Source organism: Tetrao urogallus (assembly GCF_951394365.1).
Source record: "Tetrao urogallus genome assembly, chromosome: 4".
In the NCBI taxonomy this organism is placed as follows: Eukaryota; Metazoa; Chordata; class Aves; order Galliformes; family Phasianidae; genus Tetrao; species Tetrao urogallus.
Window position 1 is genome coordinate 62,057,949 of NC_136817.1, and position 22,253 is coordinate 62,080,201.

The window sequence follows — 22,253 nt, forward strand, 5'->3', positions numbered from 1 at the left end:
CATATCCAGAATTAACAACAGATCTCCAGTGCAATGATGCAAAACCTTATAGAGCTTGACTACCTCAAAGAGTTAAAATAAAGATGATACAATTCACAGCATTGTAAATGCCCTGTGTAGATGCTGATGCTTTGCAAATACTCAACAGTAGTCTCCTGCAAGCTGCAACTTTAACCACTGCTCTTAAGCTACCTAATTACTTCCTAAATTTTTCTAAAGAATTTTAGCAGGAAGCCAAGCCTCTGTATCACCAAAAAAAAAAAAACCTTCTACATGGCTTTCAACACTTCAGCAAGGCTTTCAACATTTCAGGCAAATGTGAAAACGTCATTAATTCTTTCATAACTAATAAAACTTGCCTTTTTCTTATAAAAAAGCTACAGACATAAAAATAAACAAATATCAATGTTACACACAATAGGAAATCTCACTAAAAAATCATATACAATGCAGAATATATCCTCAACTTTTACCTGGAGCTTTGCTACTCAGAAATGCAAGGAAATACATCTATTTTCAATGACAAATCAGTCTGAATTTTAAAGATGTTCAGATGATAACTATGTAAGTCTCCTATTGCATGTCCTATGCAAGGACAGCATGATGAAAGTAAAAAGAACACGGAAAAATTACTGATATCAGGACGTTTGAAAAGCCTCATACTACCTTTCAAAGCTTACCGAAAAATACTTAACACCAACAGGATCCTGAAGAAGTCGCTCAAATGAAACTGCCCAGCTTGCAACTCTCCTTTCTCGAAGTCGTCGACAGCTCTGTACGCTGGGAAGACTCGCATTGCTACTGAGGCTATTTTCACTGATGCAGTCCTTTAAATCAGCGCTATTCAGCTCTGTTACAAAACAAACAAAAACAAATTTGTCAGATTAATATTCACTTCTACACTCCTCTACAGCATGGTTTTCTTGATTTAATATGCCTCCTTCGCAAGCTCATAGCTAGGCAGTCTTCAAAATATTTCTCCCTATTTCCGTGCTCCTAAGGAGCTAACGTTCCTCAGTTTGTGGATGGTCATTCTTCCTAATATTATCCAAGGAAGGCAGACATCTAAAAACCCATCATTTACCAGAAAGTGGACAAAAGCCTATCTGATAACAGGACATAGCAACCCTTCCAACGCTTCTCAATCAGTGGCCAAGGACTCCGTGTTTCATGAAATTAAGACATTTCTGTTAAAGGCTGAAAAATTAAGGAACAATTCCTCAACAATTAAGTTGAGGAAATTAATACCAGAGGAGATATCAAACCTCTACATAGACCTACACAGACTTCTGATCCTACATAGATCTACATAGACTTGTGATAACTTTATGTATTAAACCAAAACAATCTTTGACCCAGTAAACAGAATACACACAAAAAAGCTCCTAGACAAGTGGCCACTTGCTCACACAGTGGAAAAGTGAAAGAGACAGCTCTTCGAAGTAAGAGAGAAAACTGGATACAACAGGATTTTATTCACAAGCTTGTCATTTTGCCATATTGCAGGTCCTTTTACAAACCACTACTGCTTCCATCTTTCAGTTTACACGAGTGTAAAATGAGAACAGAAGTACTCTGAATTACTAACTTCATAGACGTGGGCTGAGTTTTGATTAATTCTGGAAACACAACTGAACGAAGTGTTGAACAATCCTGTCTGATATAAAATGGACCCTGCTCTGAGCAGAACACTGCACTAGAGACACATCAAACAAACTAATTTTGATGTGATGAAGGAATAAAACAAAAAAAGTTGAAAAATAAGTAGTAATAGATACAGGAAAATAATATCCCCAAATAAAATAGATAATGTCCTCAATAATTCTATACCAAATGAAAAACAAATCTAAAGCTCACTATAAATTCAAGGGAACTGAATTCACAAGTGGTGAGAAATGGCCTATGCCTTATAGAGACGTTTTTACTGTAGTTTATTTTCCACAGTTAGACATTCAGATAAAAGAAAAGGAGCGATTTCACTCAAATTACTATTTTACAAGATCTCTCAAGAGCTCCTTTTCTGCTGTATATTCAAAATGACTTCACACTTCCAAACCCTATGTTAAGAAACACGGTCATTCATAAAGACAGTTATAAAGACAGAATAAGTCCTGAAACTTCATTTTTAAATGTATTCTGTAGCTAACAAATATGTATTAAGATGTAAAATCTAACCACTACAATTTTCTGCAAGGAAAGTTTTTGTTTAAGAAAAATATAACAAAACAAATTAGATTAGGGGGAATGAAATGGATAAATGGATATATTCAACAAGGAAAATGTTTAAAAACAACAATAATAATATAAGATCCACCAAATAATGCTATGTTTCCTTATAACAAATATTTATTCACTTTTTCCCAAAAGACACATCAGAGAGCATAATTGAGTCAACTGTTGGCCTCATTAGAGAATACCTGTCACCACAGTGAAACTATTGTGAAAGAAGCTAATGTGAATCTGAAGAGAATTACGACTAAATTTATTACCTGGGGTATTTTGCTTTAACTCTGCAGGTGGATGTGTTTTATTTCACAGTCCGGGATATAAATAGACACCCACTGCTGGAACAGTTTCAGATGTTACTAAGCCCAGATACCGCCCCACTGCGAGAGGGTTCAATGCCCAGAGATCTCTAGTGATGAATGAGGAACATTTCCTAGGCACTCTCAGGTGAACTCAGAAAGGTAAACTCGTCCCACATACCAAAGCGCTTAAACCTACATGTCTGACATAGGGAAATTAGGGTGTAGCCACAAGAAGTGCTCAATGGCAAGCCATGGGGCCTCAGGACTAGGAGGGACTGCAAAATGGTAGGCCTGGCAGTCACCAGAAGGTCAGCTTCTCCCTCCTCCAAGGGCAGCTGTTCCAAAACCCTACGGCAGGGAAGACGACCAAATTGCAATTACTGTCTGGGTGTTTACACCCGTCCCTGACTGCTAACTACCTCTAATTGCTAGCAGCTGCTCACTCCACTGGGTTGGAGTTGTACTTGCTATAAACTCCACTGGCTTCTCATTCCTCTGACATGCTGCCGACTATGGAGATTCCATGCAAACAAACAAATCAAAGAAAGATGGCATTTTCAACAGCTTTGTGAGCTACTAGCACAGGCCCTCCAAAGTGTTAAAGCAGTGTTAAGGGCTTACTCATTCTTAGTAAGATGTTTCTGTTCTGTTGGACTTGATCTAGCTAACTCGAGTTTTCCAGGACGTACTATTAACCCTGACACCTTAAAAAGAAAACGCAGTCAGCTTGCTCTAAACATACATATATACACATTTCTGCTGGAGTACCTGTTAGCACCAAAACTATAGAGAACAAGAAAGTTTCTCAGAAAAAGGGCTGGTTATCCTTAACTACATATATCAGTGGCTGGAATATAAACCATCACAGCACAGTGCAAGCATACTGGTGTATAACTTAGAATCAGAAGGAAAAAAAAAAAAAAAAGACAGTTGGGGAAAACATCACCAACTATAACACTGGCACGTAATCTATCCAGGAGTGTATAAACTGTACTCCAGTTTCTCTCCCCTTGCAGAGGAATGTTTCCTATGCAAGCCTTCAGCATCAGGTTTCCTGACTCACAGCTCCTCCATACCTAACTACACACAGCCCACCTCGGAACAGAGGAATAGTGACACTTTCTAACTGAGCCCTTTATTTCCCTTAGTGATCCAAAAGCCCCAGTTCCTCAAACTCAAGCACTCCAACCACACAGCTGTGCAAAGCAGCCTGCTCCTCCTTGTAAGGTATTTTAAAAGGGAGGATTAGCTATTGGGAATATCAGGATGCCAAAGGAGGAGGGTGCTGTGAAAAACTTTACTCTGGAGCATGGAAGGCAGCACAGAGTTGAGAAAACTTCCCAAACACTTGCCTACCATATTTAAAAGAAGGCTACTTATTTAATAATCCTGAACCCAGGGAGGCTAACTTTCTTTCTGTCCTATCTAAGAATGTCTGAATCAAGCAAGGAATAACCACTCTCTGTGCAAATTCAGTTTCATTTATTATCTTCATCAAACACAGAATTGAATTGAGAGGCTGCTTTCTAAAATCCACACAAAGACTGTCTCTAACACCTTTTGTGTTTACACATGTTGTGGTTTTATTTAACTTACAACAAAAAAAGAAAAAGCATTATGTAAGAAAATGCACATACTTCATCAAGATCTTCAAAGTATTCAGGATAAGATGGCTCTGAAAGTTTTGATCTAAGTAATATAAGCACTAAGAAAGAAAGCAACTGAAGATGTTTTTGTAAGCATTTGTTCATAAGATCCATGTATATTCTAACCTGCAAACATTTTTTTTTTTTATATATAGCTTGTATTGTAAGCAGCTCCATGTACACCTTGTAATGATCTGAACACATACATTCACGCAATGAAAGTATTCCAGTTAACCACTAAGTACATTACCTGGATAAAGCTGATAGGAACCACAGTGGTGCCACTTAATCAAATACTTCAAGGCATTCAGTGCAAGCCATCTTTCTGAATCCATACCAAGTTCAACTGTAATGTCCCGGAACCCATTGGGTGCAAGTTGCTCTTAGTGCCCAGCACATTGTTCCTCTGCAGCTTTGGGGTAAGTGAAGCTAACACATTCTCCCCAACAATTCCTGGTAGCTTTTTACACCATTCGAAACAAACTGATTCTTTATCCTCATGGCTTCAAGCAGAGGAAACCAATAGTATACTTAACACTAAGCACTATAAAATGCTGCATAAATAATTGAAAGAAAGGACCTTTTGCCACTGCTGCTAAAGGAACTTGAATTATTTACGCTACTGTGGAACACAGCTAATACGTGCACTGCCATTGTGACTGAAAAATAAGTCATATACCTATTGGAGAAAATAATAGTTCTGTTTACATCATAAGCTATAGTGGTTTGTTTTATTTTGGATTTTATGGCAGATTTTTTTTGTGCTACCTCCTTTAGTTAAGGAGGTAGCACAATAAGGAGGTTTAAAATACAGTTTTGCATTATTTATTATTCTACTCATCAGGAAACTTTCAAAAAATGCTTCAGAAACTCTTCCATGCTAAAATTCTTGCTAGTTGATGAATACTGAAAACAAAAATCAGCTGATAATAGAGCAAGTGGTATCTTAGTAAAAAGACGTGCCTGTAGTATCTGATATGCTTAGGTATGTGGAAATAATAGACTTCAGCATCATGGAACTGATCTCTGTAGGTAACAGCAGGTAGAAGAACTGACTTAGAGATTCCTAATAGAGCTATTAAGATACCACCTGTCTGTCTGGGAGAGGAGATGAATGATGAGGTACTTTTATTATAAGTCCTTTGACCTTAATGTTTGCCTTTGTAAAGTGCTGTGTAGGTATCAATAGTGAAAACCAGAAGTTAGCTGCAGACTAACAACCATCTCTGAGATGACACAACTCTCAAAACATCAGCTGCAGCCTTCATCCTGCGTCACTACGCTCCTTCCCTACAGCAGCAGCAATGGACAGTTTCCAAGTAGGGAAGTAGGAGAAATGTGCTAATTACATGTGATAATATAAAATAGTTTCTGCTCTTCCTAAAGCATAGATGCTGTAATTGATCTACAGTGGTGATAAGGGTGCTGAATTGTCTGTAATTCATTAAGCAACTCACAATTAAGAGCTGTGGCTTGTCAGCAGAAGCACCACAAATTCAAGGAACCGGACCTTTTAAATATTACGTATTTTCACAGCCCAGTGCTCAGCTTTGGCTAACAACATCCCAGCTTTGTATGAGCTGAGTTACTATATAAAATAAATTTTCCAAGAGGTAGATGGTTTCCAGTGCCTGTCTCTAATGTAATAAAATCCATGTGGCTTAATTGCCTTTGGAAAGAAAACATAAAGAGAGGTGTCATGCCTCCTATTATACCAAAAGGGTGTATATAAATAATGATTAGTATTTTTTAAACATAACTTTCCCTTCCCAGCCTAAAGCTTGACAACAGTGTTTATGCTATATGGATGTACAAACACTGTTAGTCTAGGAAGGGAAGCATGTGCTGCTACTCTCATGCTATGCAAGGTTACACAAGTAAAAAATCCTCTAATCTACATGTGCTCCAAAATGTGTAAATCTGTGCACCTATTAATGAATTTGTACCATTGGGGAAGATGGGAGAACTTTTCAGTGACATTCTCAACAAAACTGAAGGTTTGAAAATGTAATTCAGACATGAATCAGGGCATTTACTCAACAAAATGGATTTGGATTTTATTTCATTTCAGTTTTTTCTGGATATATTCACTTTGGTTCTTATCTTTCCAAACTGTTTTCTTGGTATTTAAGCATTTACTCAGTATTATTTAGCATAGTTCAACTACTGCATTCTACATAAACTGTTGTCCCCCCTTCTTGAATATCATTTGAGAATGAAGAGCGAGTCCAAATTAAAACTTCAGACCCAGCTGAAAAAATAGAAAGCACCACAACTTAGCAGAAAAGCGTGTATAAATTACTATCTGTTTTTTCTTCTCTGCAGTCTACAGGGCTGTTCAATTCCATGGCTTCACAAAATTGGACAGAATTAACTGGGAAAACACAGGTAGCTATGGAATCAGAATGAAATACAACCAGCCACACTGAAAGAACTGAAAATCTTTAGAACAAGTTTTCACCTGAAAACATAAAAGAGTTGAAACAACTATCAGATGAGTACTATTACAGCAACCTCCAAGCTTGGGTAGGCTAAAAAAAGATCAACTTTTTTGTCTCTTAGCACCCAGAATTTCATCCAAATACATGCAGAAACAAAAATGACGTGCTTTGTAATCCTTGATAGCAAGAGGTAACATCTGGGGACAAAAAAACATTTGTCCCACAGAATCAAAGGTTGTGTTTCACAAACAGCAGAATAGAGAATTACCATTATCTGTTTCATTCTGTTGCCACTTTGCAGATAAGACAAACACATTACTGAGTCTATGTTCTCATCTGGACAGTACATCAGTAGACTTTGTCAAGAGGAGAGGAGGAAAATACCTGACAAAGTCAGCCAGCCATTGAAAAACGGCTCTACCAAAAAGAGAAAAACAGTAATATTTCTTAACTGGAATTTTAGTTTTGCAAGAAATCAGAAATTAAGACACAATGGAATTTTGTGAATATTACTGCTTCTTTTAAAATTACATTTGCATTTAATATAAAAAAATATCCCTACCTATCACAAAATCTCTTCATTTCTACAGAACTAATAACAGCAACAGTTTGTCACTTTTATATTTATGAAAATTGTCCTTTTAGCGATATCAAAGAATTCCAAACATAATCAACTGTATGCGAGTTTCCTTGCACAGTCAATTGAACCAACTCCTGCCAAGCAAAAAACACCTCTTGTGCACTCTAAACTACGCATCTTGATTCCATGAAGAAGCACACTTAGACTGTTTCAATTAACTTCAAAGATTCAGAAAGATCATCTACTGTTTAACAAAGAGTGGCCATTCCTTTAAAGCACTGAAGTCATTTTAAAATCAAAACAAACAAGCTAAGGTGACGCAAAGAGGAGTTTACTTAGAAGTTCTCTAGAACTTTATGCTCTGATCTTAGAAATACCATATTACTTACCCTTTGCTCATAGTACATCATACTGCAAAGAAATTTCAGCCTTAATGCATGCACCAGCACAGCTTACAATTTAGTAGCTAGAGCATCTCTCCAACAGGCTATGTAAGGGACAATAAAATATAAAGATTTTATCTAGCGTCCAATTACATGAAAGAATGCTCACTCTGTCTCTTTATCACTATGAATTAAGAGTCCTAATTATAATAAAAGTGTGCATATATACAGATATGTGCCACAAAGAAAAACTATTCAAATAAATCAGTGAAAGTATGCAACCATAACCTTGCAACATTTTCACTGGCACAGTTCCCAAAGCAGTCACAGAGCTCTGCACCATTTTGGAATCACATCTTGTAATTTATTGCCTTATTTACCACATGCTTTGTTGCTTAATATGGAAAACTTGTTTCATTTTCATTATAAAAGTAAAAACAGGCTTCAGCTTACCTCCATCAGAGACAGTTGCTGACTGTAATAAGAAAGAGAAAAATAAGCGTTACTTAAGTTTCATGATATGTATTATAAATCTCTGAGTTTCACGTATTGTGTGAAGATTTATCATTCTATTAACAGTAGACAATGTGAGACGATGGAAACCTAAAGATACCAGCTGTTACCTTCTCACAGACATTTCCTCCTCCTCATGAAAATCACCCAGGCCTTTAAACCACTGGCCTGGAACTTGATTCCACAAATATTTACTTCATAACGTAAATTTCAACATCCTTTTTCAATGAATCAAGTCCATCAGTCAGTATATAGGAGAAAACAGATACCTTTCAAGTGACCCGCAAAGACATCAAATGAAAACTTGACTGTGATACATGGAGATACGTGGGATGAAATTAAAATTTCAGATATTTCGGCAATCGAAAGATTGAAAACTTCCCCTTCTGATGACTTGCAGAGAGCCAAAAGGATGTAAGAATGGTTCCATAAGTTCTGACTGAGGTAGAATTCCTCATCACCTCTAATAGTAATTTACACAAAATTTTCAAGGACAGTTAGACTTCTAGTGAAATGTTAAAGTTTAAGTGTTTGTCTACCCTAAACTTTCCAGCTTTGATCACAAATTATATCAATGCAGCAAACATTTGAAAAAACAGATAGGTGAAGGCTTCCCAAACACATAGTCCAGAGCTTCACTTCAATACCCAGCTGAGTAACAGACAGGAAGGACAGCTGAAGGACACTGAAGTTTGTATTGATTTTCAATGGTTATTACAACTTACTACTTTAAATTAGAGAATCTTTCCTTGGTTATTTAGAGTGTCCTTGAGCCTTTAAATAACTTCCTAAATGATTACAAACCAACTCTCCTATTTTGTACTGCTGCTTAAAGAGCTAGGAAAGAATGCCCTATGTATCTGCAACATTTCCAAGATGGAAAACACGCAGAAGAAAAAAGCAGGCATATAAACACAGCTCAGGAGAAAGGCCATCTATCCATAATCTGTCTGACTTTACCGATCTCAGAACAAACATTCCCTCTCCCCCTCAGAATACACAGAAACCCTCAGTAATCTTTAGAATAATCATTTCTTCTCTGCTCTTTATCTTTTATTCTGTATTTCGCGATGGAATTTCATACTGCTGCTGACAGCATCTAAAGAGCACTGCTGTAGCTCCATCATTCCCATAATCAGCAGAGGATCTGATTTAGTTTTTAATACACGTATTCTGGAATTTTCAATGCGCAAACTGATCTGTAACTGGCATCACTGCTAGAGCGTCAGTTCAGATGAACACAAATGCATTTTAAAAAGACAGTTCTTGTTAAATTACACAGAAATGCTTCTGAATCTGTGAAGCATAATAACATTATAAAGGTATACCCAGATATCTAAAAAGCACTCATGTTTTGGGTACAGCCTTGCAAACATGTTATACATTCAGAAGCTGTAACTTAATTTATGTAGAAAATTTAACTTACATTACTGGATTCTATTATAAATATGACTGCCTCTATCCACATACTGTACAGAATAGCTGATGAACAAAAAATTCCAATTTTTTTTCTTGAGCAATGAAGAAAAGGATGACTTAAGGTAAGCAGCAGTATCACTTTGCAGAAAAGACAGGGAAAAAAACCTTTCAAAATACATATGTTTTTAAAATGGTTATTTACTTTGGCAGCTTCCGTGAATGTAGATAAAAACATCAAGGATGATTCTTCCCCGTGTTTGTGAAAGGTAAAAAGTAAAATTTATAGGGTTCTCATTATAGTGAAGAGAATATTTACACTGCTTTTGGAAAAAAAATGAGTGATTTAGCACAGAAACTCAAAAATTACTGGAATGGTACCACTTAATTAAGTTCTATGGACAACTATGGAGATGAATGAATTTTACCTCGAGCCATTTGGCCTAATTTAAGGCCCTGAGCCTTCTGCACACCACAGATTGGCTTTAGTGTTTTGAAATGTTTATCTTAAATGTCATGAATCAGTATCTTAAAATCTCTCTCAGTAGGGACTTATTAATACTCCAAAAAATTGTTCCTATAGGAATAACAGAATTTCTTCTCTAAACATCACGTACCTTTTTCTGTGCTAATAAGACAGTTTGTATTCCCTCTAGCCTCTATATATACCAAAAGCATAGCAGTTTTCTTAAGAAATATGCCCCTAGCATTATTCAGCAATTCTTAATCATTATCACTTTACACTTTTAGATCACAGAACAAGAATTATTATAAGAACGTTTCTTTATATTCACCTGTGTTTATGAAATTAATTCAGCTAATTTAACAAAAACAGGTTGAAAACTTCATACTTACTTTGGATACTTAGAAATCTTAATTTAAAACGGTCAGAAACTGCATACTGTTCACATTTAGACAAAGCAGTTTCTCTTCTAAACTGTTCAGCTGGAACTTGTCTAGATTTGTCCACAAGTGTAAGTTGCAAGACCAGATTTTTTTTTAAATACTATGATGATCTCATTTTAAAAATTCAGTATGTGATGGGGGTTGGTTTTCATTCTTCAGTGCTCGTGCTTAGCAGGCTCTTCAGGGCAAAATTTCACCTACTATAGATATGAAGCTAATTTTCGGATAAAACCTAACACTCACTATTAAGAACTGCCTGTTAGAAAGCACAGCTTTTAAATAGCTACAAAACTATATGGTTCACGTACATGACCATTTCTGAAAGATGAGGAAAGACAAGATGTGTAAAGGGACGTTAGGAAGGTTAAAAAGTCTTTCTTTCCAAATGACAGGACATACCTGTATACAATTTGTCAGTGTACATATGAACTATCACTCAGAGATAAAATCTGAATTGTAATCAACCCCCAAATCTCTCACAACCAGATAAGAACTGAAATTAGTTCTTCAAAGTGTCAGACTGGTTGAGGAAAAAGCCCATGGTATATCCTGATGGTACGTGCCAGGAGTATAAATACCAAGATTTTTAAACTAAGTTAGGAGAAATATAGTATCTCTCAGTATCTCTCCTGCCAGAAGTTGTGCTTGCTCCTCCAGCTGGATGAGCTGCTCAGGTGTACAGACACCAAAGGAGGAGGATGTGAACTCTCCCCTAGACTTCAGGGCAAGGTCTTGATCCCTGTGATCCAGGTGAGGAGCTCTGTGCCAGGGCAACAAGCTGAGCAACAGCTTCCCAAGCAGATATACACCACAGAAGATGCTTTATGTCTCTGAAGGTGGCAAATGTTTCAGCACATGCTAGATAGTATAAACTTCTGATTAAGAAAAAAGCATGTAAAATTTCTCTTTGTATCACCTCTATTTGGTAGGTGGAAAAATCAGGTTTTTAGTGTCAGGTTCAGGATCTGCTTGCAATACATCTGAAGGAGGATAAGCTTACAATAATTAGCAGGGAGAAAACTACATGCTATCTCGCGCTCACAACAGGGAAGAAATGCAGAGAGGCCATAAAGGAGAAAGCAATTTTAAAGGCTGATGCAGCCTGTAGCTTTTGTGGTCCGCAGCCTGCCAGATGGGTGCATAATGCCAGTTTGATGGCATCTGTCCCTTGGCACAAACTCTCATCCAGGAAATCCACAGGGATCCAAGGAACATCCCCTTTTACATGGATCAGGTAATTAACTAATTACCGTCAAAGTCTGCCATAAAACCATGGTGCAGAAAAGCAAAACATATTCCTTCCATACCTCAGACACTACTTAGAAAAATAAACCTGTGTGCAAATATTCTGCAGGTAGCTCATCGCCAGATGCCCTTTTTCACCTTCTCAAGATTTGTCACTCAAGTCGATAGTCATGCTCAAGTGCTCCAGGAGAACAAAGGGAACGATGAGGGTACTGGGAGGGGTGACACATCCTAGGAAATGCCAGGCCTTAACAATAAAATGGAGCAATATGAAATCATCTCCTTTAATAGAATGTGAGTGAGTGTCTTCCTCATGTATTTCAAACTATTCCTGAGACGCACAGGGATGAAATCTACAAGCAGAGCAAAAAAATACTGCTCTATTCTACTTCAGCGATGACAAAAGCAGACTGAACAGAAATATCTATTTCTTTCCTGAGTATCCAGAAATATTCAAAGAAAAGAGGATTAGAAGTGACCTCTCTCTGCCCTTCCTACAGCACTCCTACTTTCAATACAGGTAGTGGCATCTTGCAGCATTCAAAGAGTTCCCTGCCTGCTGCATTTGGAATCTGTGAGAGTTACTGATTACAGTACTACACTCACAATCTTTTCCGAAGCCCCCTCTAATTTAGCTTTTCAGCTTGGAATAGCTTACCTAGCTCTATCAACCTTCTAAACCGATTTTCTCATATGAGTTCAAAACACAAAATAAGTTTGAGAAACTCACTGTGCTCTTTAGGAGATGAAGCACTGAAGGTTTACAGACTTCGTAAGAGCAGCCAACTTTCAAACAGTTTGTCTCTTAGTTCTGGAGAGCCTATCACTCAGCCAGCTGCCTGCTTGCATCCAGGTTTGTTCAAACCCCTCATTAAATCACCCAAGGCAACTTCTCTTTCTGCCAAGTAAGGAATTACGAGCTGGTTCCTAGATCTCAAGGCGAACTACTCCAGGACTTGCACTGCATATGTGTATTTTTATCCTTTTAAATGCACTATAGCATTAACATTGTGCAAATGCCATGACCTCTGATGATCTCTGGGAGGGGAATCATGCCTCAAAATGTAGTTAATATTGTCCTAATGTTTGAAATCAAAGACAAAGCCATATTACTTATAGATTACTCATACATTTTCCATCCAATAAATATCTCACATATATATCTTACCTAAACATCGTGTGATATCATTTTTATCCTCAGTTGAAAATGTTACTGCAATTAATGTAATGATATAGAATTTTATGAAAATGAAGCCCCTTCACAATGTCTTTTGAAGGGGAACTCTTACATAATTTGTCTCTTCAATTGTCTTTCATGAAAGAAGGGCATTTATAATAGCTAATACAAAAGTATTACAGATGTAAGAATTCTCAAGGAAAAAAAAATACTATTGCACATTTGGATCTATAGAAATGACATCTGAACAGTACATGATGTGACATTTGGAATTCCTTTAGGAGAAAAATGTTCAACTTTTTTACCCAAAACAAAGCCAATCTTATTACATATAAACACAGTGGCTTAAATGCCAAGCCATCCTTAAAATTATTTTGATAAAGATATAAACATATATACAGTTTTACCTACACATATAATATTGACATACTGGCACAGAAAGCACGCACAAAATACACTGCACAGAATTGAAAAGAATAGGCACAGATTATCAACTTATTGATCTTTTATCTTTAAACGTCCTGGGCACAGTTCATAAATACACCTCCAAATGCGACTGTTAGCTGGTACAATAAGGTTTCCATTTACTCTTCTATGACAATAAAATCAAATGTCTGCATTTAGGAAGGAGTTTTAACTCCAGTACTTTAAAGTAACAAAGCTGTAAGGCAAAACAAAAAGCATGCTCGAGCTGATAACATTCTTCTCGGTTTTCTTGCCAATAACAATAGCTTCTAATTTCTCACTGCAACGATGCCATGCCTTAGCTAAATATAATTCATATCACTTACCCGCTCTTCATAAGAAACAGCAGTTATTTTTCCTAACAGTACTCTTCCTAAATTCATCTTCACTTAATATGGAAAAAGCATTTCCTTAGCAAATCAGCTTTGCAAAGATTAAGCTAAAAAATCCAGCCCTATTCCATGCCTGTACATGCCAGTAAAGTTTAAAGGCATTTCGTATGAAGTTCTATTTTACTCCCTTTATGTTACCCATAGCAACAGGCCAATGCAGGAAGCTGTGGTTCGTCAGGGATTCAGATTAGATCTCAATTATCTCTCCTGAGAAACGCTAGATCGTTTTATATAAATCAAGACAATTGTATTTTAAAGCGCTTCCTATAAGTTGAACGTGCGATGGTCCTGTGCTCAGTAAAACAGATTTCCAAAGCAGTTTCCAGCAAAACAACAGTTAATCACCATAACACTAGTTATAGAAACATTTACATCGTAAACCCCTATTTTCAGAGGTTTACATCATGCAAGCCAGATTAAAGTAAGACCTTGAACAGTCTCTTCTGCTCAATTTTTCAGCAGTTAACACTGTAAATCGCAGGTAAAAATCCACAGCACAAGGAAACTTGGCAGACTCAGCTAAAGCTAGGTGCAGCCCCTTGTCCCTAAAGACAGAATCCTCCTTGCAGAAACCAACAGATACTCTCCCTTCCCTCTTTGCTACCCCAGCCTGTGCTTTCCTGATGTCAAGGCAGCTCTGTGCACAGCGCCCTAGGAACAGAGAGCAAAATCAGCTGCTTGTCATGCAAGAGGGAAGTGCTCTTCGCTTGCCTGTGGTAGTAGTGGTTTCAAGAGACTGTATATGGAAAGAGCAGAATGTCATGAAGTTTGTTGCTGTTCTGAAGTAAATAGCAGTAGTACCTGGAGCACTGTTTGTTGCTTTTGAAGCAACCAGAATAGAAGTTTTGCTAAAAACAAAAACCAGAATTACAAACTGAAAATAGTTAGTGAGCATTTTTACTGTTTTTATGCTTTGGGGATGTCCTGACGTGATGGACTTACAAGCAGTACTTTAAGAAAGAGCGACCTGCTCCCTTTTCAATGCAGCACGTGGGATCCCCCACATCCATCCAGTCCCAGTTCCCCTAATCTGTAGCTCACTCCGAAAGTATTGCCGCCTATTTATTTCCCTGAAAATGGCAGAAGCTATAAAGAGCACAATAACACAATTGGATACAGCAAATTCTCAGCTACAAAAAACATTTTTTCTCAACACAGTCACCATCATTAGCTAGGAATTTTCACTGGTGATGATAAAGAGCCTTCATGCTGCACTCATAAAAGTCTGTTCCAGTGGAGCTGACAACTGCAGTCACTGCTGAAGCATCACCCACCACCTCACATCCACTGTCTGGTCTCCATAAATGCTCAGCAAGTGCCTATGAGTATCAACAGGTGTCATTTTTTCTACATGGAAGAATTCAGCTCCACACCTTTCCCTCACGTGCACTTCCACGTCAGACGTCATTTTGTCAGAGTGCCCCTCTGCTGCCATCTGTCACACAGCAACAACACATCGCTGTGAATATTGGTGGGAAAGTTCAACCTCTACTACCATCCCTTCAACACCCACCTCTGACGTCATGGGCCAATATCATAAAGTAGGAGGCATTACTTCTGGAGCAGCCTTAGTATAAATTAAATACGAAGATGGGAAATTTTACCCTGAACTGATACAAAGAGAGGCAAAAAGATGTTTCAGCAATTCAGCATGGGCACTCTTAGCTAACAGAGCAACTCAACCTTACAGACTTAATTCAGAGTGAGCAGGGAAGAAATTCAAGCTAATTACTGATGAAAATAGAGGAATCGTGATTTAACAGGCATTCTTGAGACAACAATTTGGTGCCATGGACAAAGTTCATTTTATGAGTGATTATGAATCTCAATAGGCACACTGCTGCATCTCAAAATGCTGTCTTCCACAAGAGTTTAATACCATGACGAAATGCAACAGAAACAAATGGGGAGGTTGATAGGAAGGAATACGTTCTATAAAATATAATATTATTTTTGGACTTACGAAGCAAATTCCTTGGGAGATTTTCAGAGTAGAATAGTTTTACTGCTTAAATAACTGTTAAAAATTATAATTTTACAATGAAAATAGGCCAAATTGAGCTGTTTAAATGCTGCATGTTGCTTAACACTAGAGCAAGTAGGCTCGAGAGTGTATTTTCATTGTCAGTACCTTCAACAACCAGATCGTACTGACATTACATATAGGCAGCGAGCACCTGCGCAGTAATCCTCACATGAGATACGTAAAAAGCACATAGGGGTCAGAAAGGCCTGGAGAGCTGTCCTGCAAACATCCCCTTGGGGCATCACAGAACAGGATTTTAATTGACAGTGTTTAGTCCTAAGTCCTACAGGAATCTCCTACAAAACCCAAATGTCCCAGCACGGTTTTGCCAGGTGTGGTTCTTACCCACAAAAACATTAGAATGATTGGGGGGAGAAGGAGGATCACACGTGAGGAATTAAATGCAGCATCAGGGTCAGCACTGCACCAGAGCCCCATGGTGGCACAGGGCTGGGAGCACCGTGTGTGGGCAATGCTCTGCACATCCTACGCTCCTGCACTTGGTGTTACAAAGCCAATAATCCCTCCATTTACAGACCTCTACAGTTGTTGATTTTATGTCCTGAACTGCGCACCACATGTCCACATTTTTCCATGCAGCGACTCTACTAGCACTGAAGATAAACTCTGCCAATTAGATGACATCAGTTAATGATAATGGCAATGAAATGCTATGTGAATCTGAAAGCCCTGGAAAAAAAATATTCATTTCCCTCTGTATTTTCACAGATTATTTTTGTAGCTGCCAGATTGAAAACCAGGCAGACAACTCTGAGTTCAAAGGTCCAAAGCAGAAGGAATTCTAATTTGCAAAGCTATTAATGGAAAGTGTTAAATGATGGCACAAGAGCCTTAAAAAACCTATTCAGATTTACCAAAGGCGACATTCGTAAACCCACATCCATCTGTTTAGAAGCTAAACTGTGGGAAGGGGTAGCAGCCCCAGATATGGCTGATCTGTTCTTCTCTTCCACCCTTCCTCTACTTTCTGCTCTTATTTTCTTTTGTGCTCTTGTTTTCAGAGAAGAAAAGGCTCAAGAGAAAGACAGAATGGCAGGAAGCCTGGATAAGTTTTAACTTGTCAAAAGATGAATAGGATTTAATATATCCATTACTACTAAAAGAAAGAACACAAACACACACACAAAAAAATACAAGGCAACTACAGAGAGGTAATTCTCTGGATGAACTCTTGGTAATGCAAATTCCTAAAGTATATCTAACATTGGCAGAATGATCCTCAAAAATCTCAAATCTCAAGGTTTTTTTCCCTTTTTTTTTTTTTTTTTTTTTTTGTCCCACGTTAAATAAAATACCTGTACGAAAAGCCTGGCAAAAGAATTGTTAACAACACAACTTAGCTCACCGCAGTGAGTTTCTGAAAGCAGGAGAATTGCAACCTATCTACAAACTAAGCAAACTGTCCTGTAGAACAGATGTTTTTCTAATTCTCCAAAATTTCTATAATTTGTCCGGATGTATTTTTGCAGAGGATTTGTCAGCTACTCAGCAGTAAACAGATCGTGTAAGTGCTAATAATTAAAAGCGGGAAGATTCTCATGTTTACAGGAATGTGGTTTCCTTCTATCAGTTTTAAAGATGAAAGTCTTTCGTATTCCAGGATTATATTAAGAAAAAACATTTTCAAACTATTTGGAATGCATTCGTTTATAAATAACCGAAATAGAAGCAAGGCTTCCAATAATACAATAAATTCAGCACGGACTGGATGCAAACGGCTGTTCCGAGTGCCCCCTGCTGTCCAATGCCATTCCGAGCCCAATGTACACACCTCAAGCTGCTAGGGAAGATCTGCCATCCCAAAATCTCCCGTAAAAATAAGGAGTTGGTTCTGCAAGTTGTATTTTACACTCTGAAATACAATTCTGCAAAGCCTGACTGTAAAAAGATAATAAAACAGACACTTTTTCACAGTCCTTTTTGAAACAAACATCACCATTTCTTTCCTTTCCTTCAACAGCAGCTTAAGACATCTGTACTTCCTCCACTAAAGCAAACATGCAGCAACAGCATGCATAACTTGAGCATCCGGATGGAAGCTGAATTTGCAGCCTAATAGTAAATTAAAGTTAAATCACATAATAAGGAGGATATGATTAAGTGACAGATCACTAAGACACATTAAGTTGCTTCTCAATTTCCTACTAGTACAGACAGAGCCTTGAAGAGTCAATACATTTGGGGAAATCAACGCAAAACCAAATGGGGAAACAACTTATTTTTAATTAAACAGTTCATACATATCTTTGATATTCCATCTAGGACTGTAACTCACAGAATATGGTTTCTAAGCAATAAAAAGATAAAAACTGAGCTGGAGGGTCTACAACTCAAAAAATCTCTATTCGATATATACTTTTCATTTAGTTTAATAACTCACACCATCTGGATTCTGTTTTATTAGATAAAAATCCAGATGGAAAGAAACCAGTTTAGCTGCACACCTTAAAAACCCACCGTAACGATGAGAAGGTAACAAAGCTCTCACACAACATTCTGACTTTCTGGAAACACATGTACAAGCATAGTGAAAATTAAACAACAGGTTTATTAAAAACTTAATCAAAGAAATATCTGAATACACAGTATATTCACTCCACATGGTAAAAACAATATAATGTCACTTAAAACATGGCTATAAAAATGGTATATTCTTAATTTTATAATAGAAGCTATATAGGAAGTTAACTTAAATACTTATACTTACAAACTTTGTCTCTTTAAAAACTCATTGACTCCTTAGAAGCATAATTTATCGTATTTCACTGCAAGATTTCTTAGCTCAGAAGGCTACTCATTAAACCATATTCCTGTTTTCTGTTCTCTTTAGATAAACAAAACTTTATACTTACAGACACTTGACTATCAGTAAAAGTTTTCTCCATGTATAAATAGTTTAATAGTTCATCGTTAAGAAACAGTCCCTTCAACTTTATTATTTAGCTCTTTCTGAACACATATTTACTTCTTCCAGAGTCCAGTCATAAAATGAGGCTTCTCTGTGTGTTGCCCTATCAACACCTCTCCCATTCTCCTCCTCCCCAGCACATTCTCCGCCCTCAGCACGAGTTCTGTATCTTCTCATCCAGAGGCACAGGCAGCTTTTAGCATGTTGTTTAGGCAGGTCCTATGGAACAAGAAAGCTTCTCAAAAGGCAACAGCGTGCTGCTGAGGAGACTGCTAATGTAAAATGCATTCGGAAAAGGCCTAGAGGATTCGGTCCCTAACATTTGCCCAAACTTGTTTAAGCATTGAGTAAACCTAATTTTCGTCTCCAAATTATCTTCAATTTTAATACATTCCCCTTTGATGAGTAAATTTTCCAAATGAACTGAATGAATCAATCCCTATTAAAAACACTCAAAATATCATCTAAAATTATTTTTTCTCTTAAAGAAGAACAGTTAAACTTGTAAGACGTGCAGCAATTTTCTTCCAGTTTCCAGCATGTAAGTGCATGTCTCTGTATGATTACAATCACATGCATGCACGTTTCGCAATCTATCTCATCCTACCCAAATGCTCCATGTTGCTCTGAGTAAGCAGGGCACTGCCACTTACACAGCTCTCTTTCTGAACAAAACACAGTTCTCATCCTCTTCAATACCACACCTACTCTCCAGACAAGCCAGCAATAACTGTGTGCCTTCAGAAAGAACTGCACACACTCTCTGGCCAACAAATCATGCTTAATACTATGCTTTTAGAGTACCCTGATCTAAACAGAAGTAGAAACTAGGATTTTTTTTTTTTTTTTTTTTTTTTTTTTTGAGTTTCAAAAGAACAGATTAAATGTTTTGATAAACTAATATTAAGTAAAGCTCAGCAGCTCATCTGGAAGGAGCTCCACAGGTGATACCTTTTCTTTAAACTTCACTGGACTGATGAATCCACGAGGACAGTGGAAATTAGCCAAAATCCCAGCAGTTCAAGCAGTAAATGCAATCAGAATCAATTCACAGAAGGGTACAGTACTCTCATTTGCACCATATCTATTCTGTGGCTATATTCTGGAAATGCCAATTCAGTTCATTCCATAAGACTTTAACTCCTTCAATAACACTAACCAAACCTCAGAGACAAAAATCCTTCCTCATCTCCATTAGCATGTGACGTGACAGTGACACAGAAGGTGACAAAGTGCAGCAGAGGAAGGGCAGTAACACAAATCAAAGCAGTCACCTGGCTCCTTATTCCCTCCAGAAATTACATGAGCAATCCATTCTGCAGCAGGAAAGCTGTTAGAGCTCTCTCCCTCAGAAAGCAGATGCTGCAAAGAGCTGTAATACAGCAGTGTGTGCTCCCAGAGCCCACTGCAGTTATGCTGCACTGGCAAATGATGCTCCATCAGTGAGTCCTCCCCTTCACAAACAACAGGGTTGCACCACCTGAAAGGTGACACAGCTTTCTGTACTTCAAGAACAATCCACAATCCCAGACATAAAGAAGCAATGTCCATTCCTGAAGATGGCAATCTAGAAATGGCCCCATCGGTTTCAAGCATGTGTTTACCAAATGCAATATTCAATTTCCAAGAGCAGCCACAGATGGATGCACAGTGACAAGTAGCACAGACCAAGAGATATTTCTTGACTACATTCTCCCCGACTTCAGGTACTTTTAGTTCAGATTTCCTGAACCTGGCTTGTCTCCTTTATAATACCCAGTAGGTCTCTTTTCCAAATATTTGTCCATTTTCCCCCAAAGACATGCATATTTCTTGCATACACAGCACTCAGTGGCAAGATGTTCCACAAACCTCCTTGCCTGCTGCATGAACAGTTCCTTGGTTTGTTTTGCTCCTGGCTTCAGCCACCCACAATTAATGGTGCTGAAGAAGGCTGCAAGCAGTCAATCCCATTTGTTTCTTGTATGCCACCCACAATTCTGTACTCATTACACCTTCCTGAAACATTTCCATTTCTAATACACTATAACATTTTGAAATAAAGAAACCAGAACACAATTTTTAAATTGGCAAAAAAGTGTGACCATATCACAGTATTTACACCATAGAGCGTATGGCTCATGTGTATGGAAAATGTGGTTCATTTTCCTCTGATACTTCCCCAGTAATTCACAACACTGGATTTTCTGGTTTATTGACTGTGTAGAGAGCCGATATTTTCATACAACTGTCCCTTATAATGCAAAGACCACACTTCTGAAGCAGCTCAGAGACATAGATGCCATTTGATATATGAAGCTAGGGCGTTTTTACCTCATTTGCATTGCTTTGCATTTATCTACATACATTTTCATCTGCCATTTTGTTGTTCAGGCATGCAGTCTTACAAACGCAGTCTGCTCACATCTTCAGAGACTGTTCTTGTCCTTATTAATTTGAGTAACTTCGCCTCACTGCTGACCTTCTTGGGAGGAGCCTTAAAAGATGTTCTTGAATCAACAAATGTAACATCAGAAACTGAAGCAAAGGTTATCCTTAAGCAACAAAGCATTCTGGATTTCAGTAACAGATCTCAGTGCTGAAACCTATTTTACTGCCTTAATGTCAAGGGGTTAAAATACCTCATAAATTAGAGCCAGGAGAGTAAACACACTCACAGAATTATACCATCACCAAAGCTGGAAAAGACCTCCAAGATCATCCAGTTCAACCGTGCAATTACCACCAATATTTCCCCACTAAACCACTGAAAAGAAGGCCAGGTACCAGAGGTGATGGCAAAAGACACCCCCAAGAACCTGCCCACCTACTGCTGATTGTTATGTTGCTACTCAGACAAACTGGAACCAAGCGGATGAAGCCAAAATAAGCTCTGATACCTTATGTGGTTGAGCTAAGGCAGTTACCTTAAATTGTTTATCCATGCTGAACCTCACAGTGAGTCCATTAGAGATATTGACAGCTTATGAATTCATCAGCATCCACTCCATAAAAAAATCTTAAGAATGGTGGTAATGGCTACTGGCAAGACCTGCCATCAGAGGATGCAAGCAGAATACAAGCTCTAGTCTAGTCCCCAAAAGCACATACTGCCTATGATTTTGTGACAGAAATGCGCTGGGGAGCCAAGCCCAGAGGTAATAAAGCTCAGGCACTGCTTGAGTGGTAGGGTCAGACAATTCATTCCTGCAGGAGAAATTTCTGCATGCAGTGCCAACTCTCTATCCACATTCTCTATGGAATCCATCCCAGACAACTCTGTTCATTTCTTGTCAGGCAGCAGGATGAGCACTGCTGCATGCACATCACAGTGCAAACACAGATGAGATTCAGCTCTCATCACTCTCTCTGACTACTTGTTTTCTTATGTGCAATTCAAGACAAATTTCTCCAAGATTTGAAATAAAGAAATTAACTCAAAACTGTAGAAAAGAGAAAAACGTAGAATTACCCAAGTATGATCACCTTATCAACAGAAAACAAGTCTCAATGTTCTCAAGTGTCTGTAAAATCACAGTTTCACATTCTGGAATGTATTTAGAAATAAGCACCTTCAATTCACAAGAACCAAGAAGATACACACAGCTTGTGCTCATCTGTTGACAA

At 37.9% G+C, this 22,253-nt stretch overlaps 1 protein-coding gene across 3 annotated transcripts in view; it reads right to left on the reverse strand.

Annotated features, from left to right (window-relative positions):
* RGS12 (regulator of G protein signaling 12) overlaps positions 1 to 22,253 on the reverse strand; it is a gene marked incomplete at both ends in the record, with an annotated part of 75,720 nt that overhangs the window by 31,050 nt on the left and 22,417 nt on the right. For all 3 annotated transcript variants that reach the window (XM_079534071.1, XM_079534070.1, XM_079534069.1), the window contains 2 exons: positions 681 to 850; positions 8,032 to 8,053. In XM_079534071.1, the coding sequence (XP_079390197.1) occupies positions 681 to 850; positions 8,032 to 8,053 (192 nt within the window). The remainder of the gene's footprint in view (positions 1 to 680; positions 851 to 8,031; positions 8,054 to 22,253) is intronic.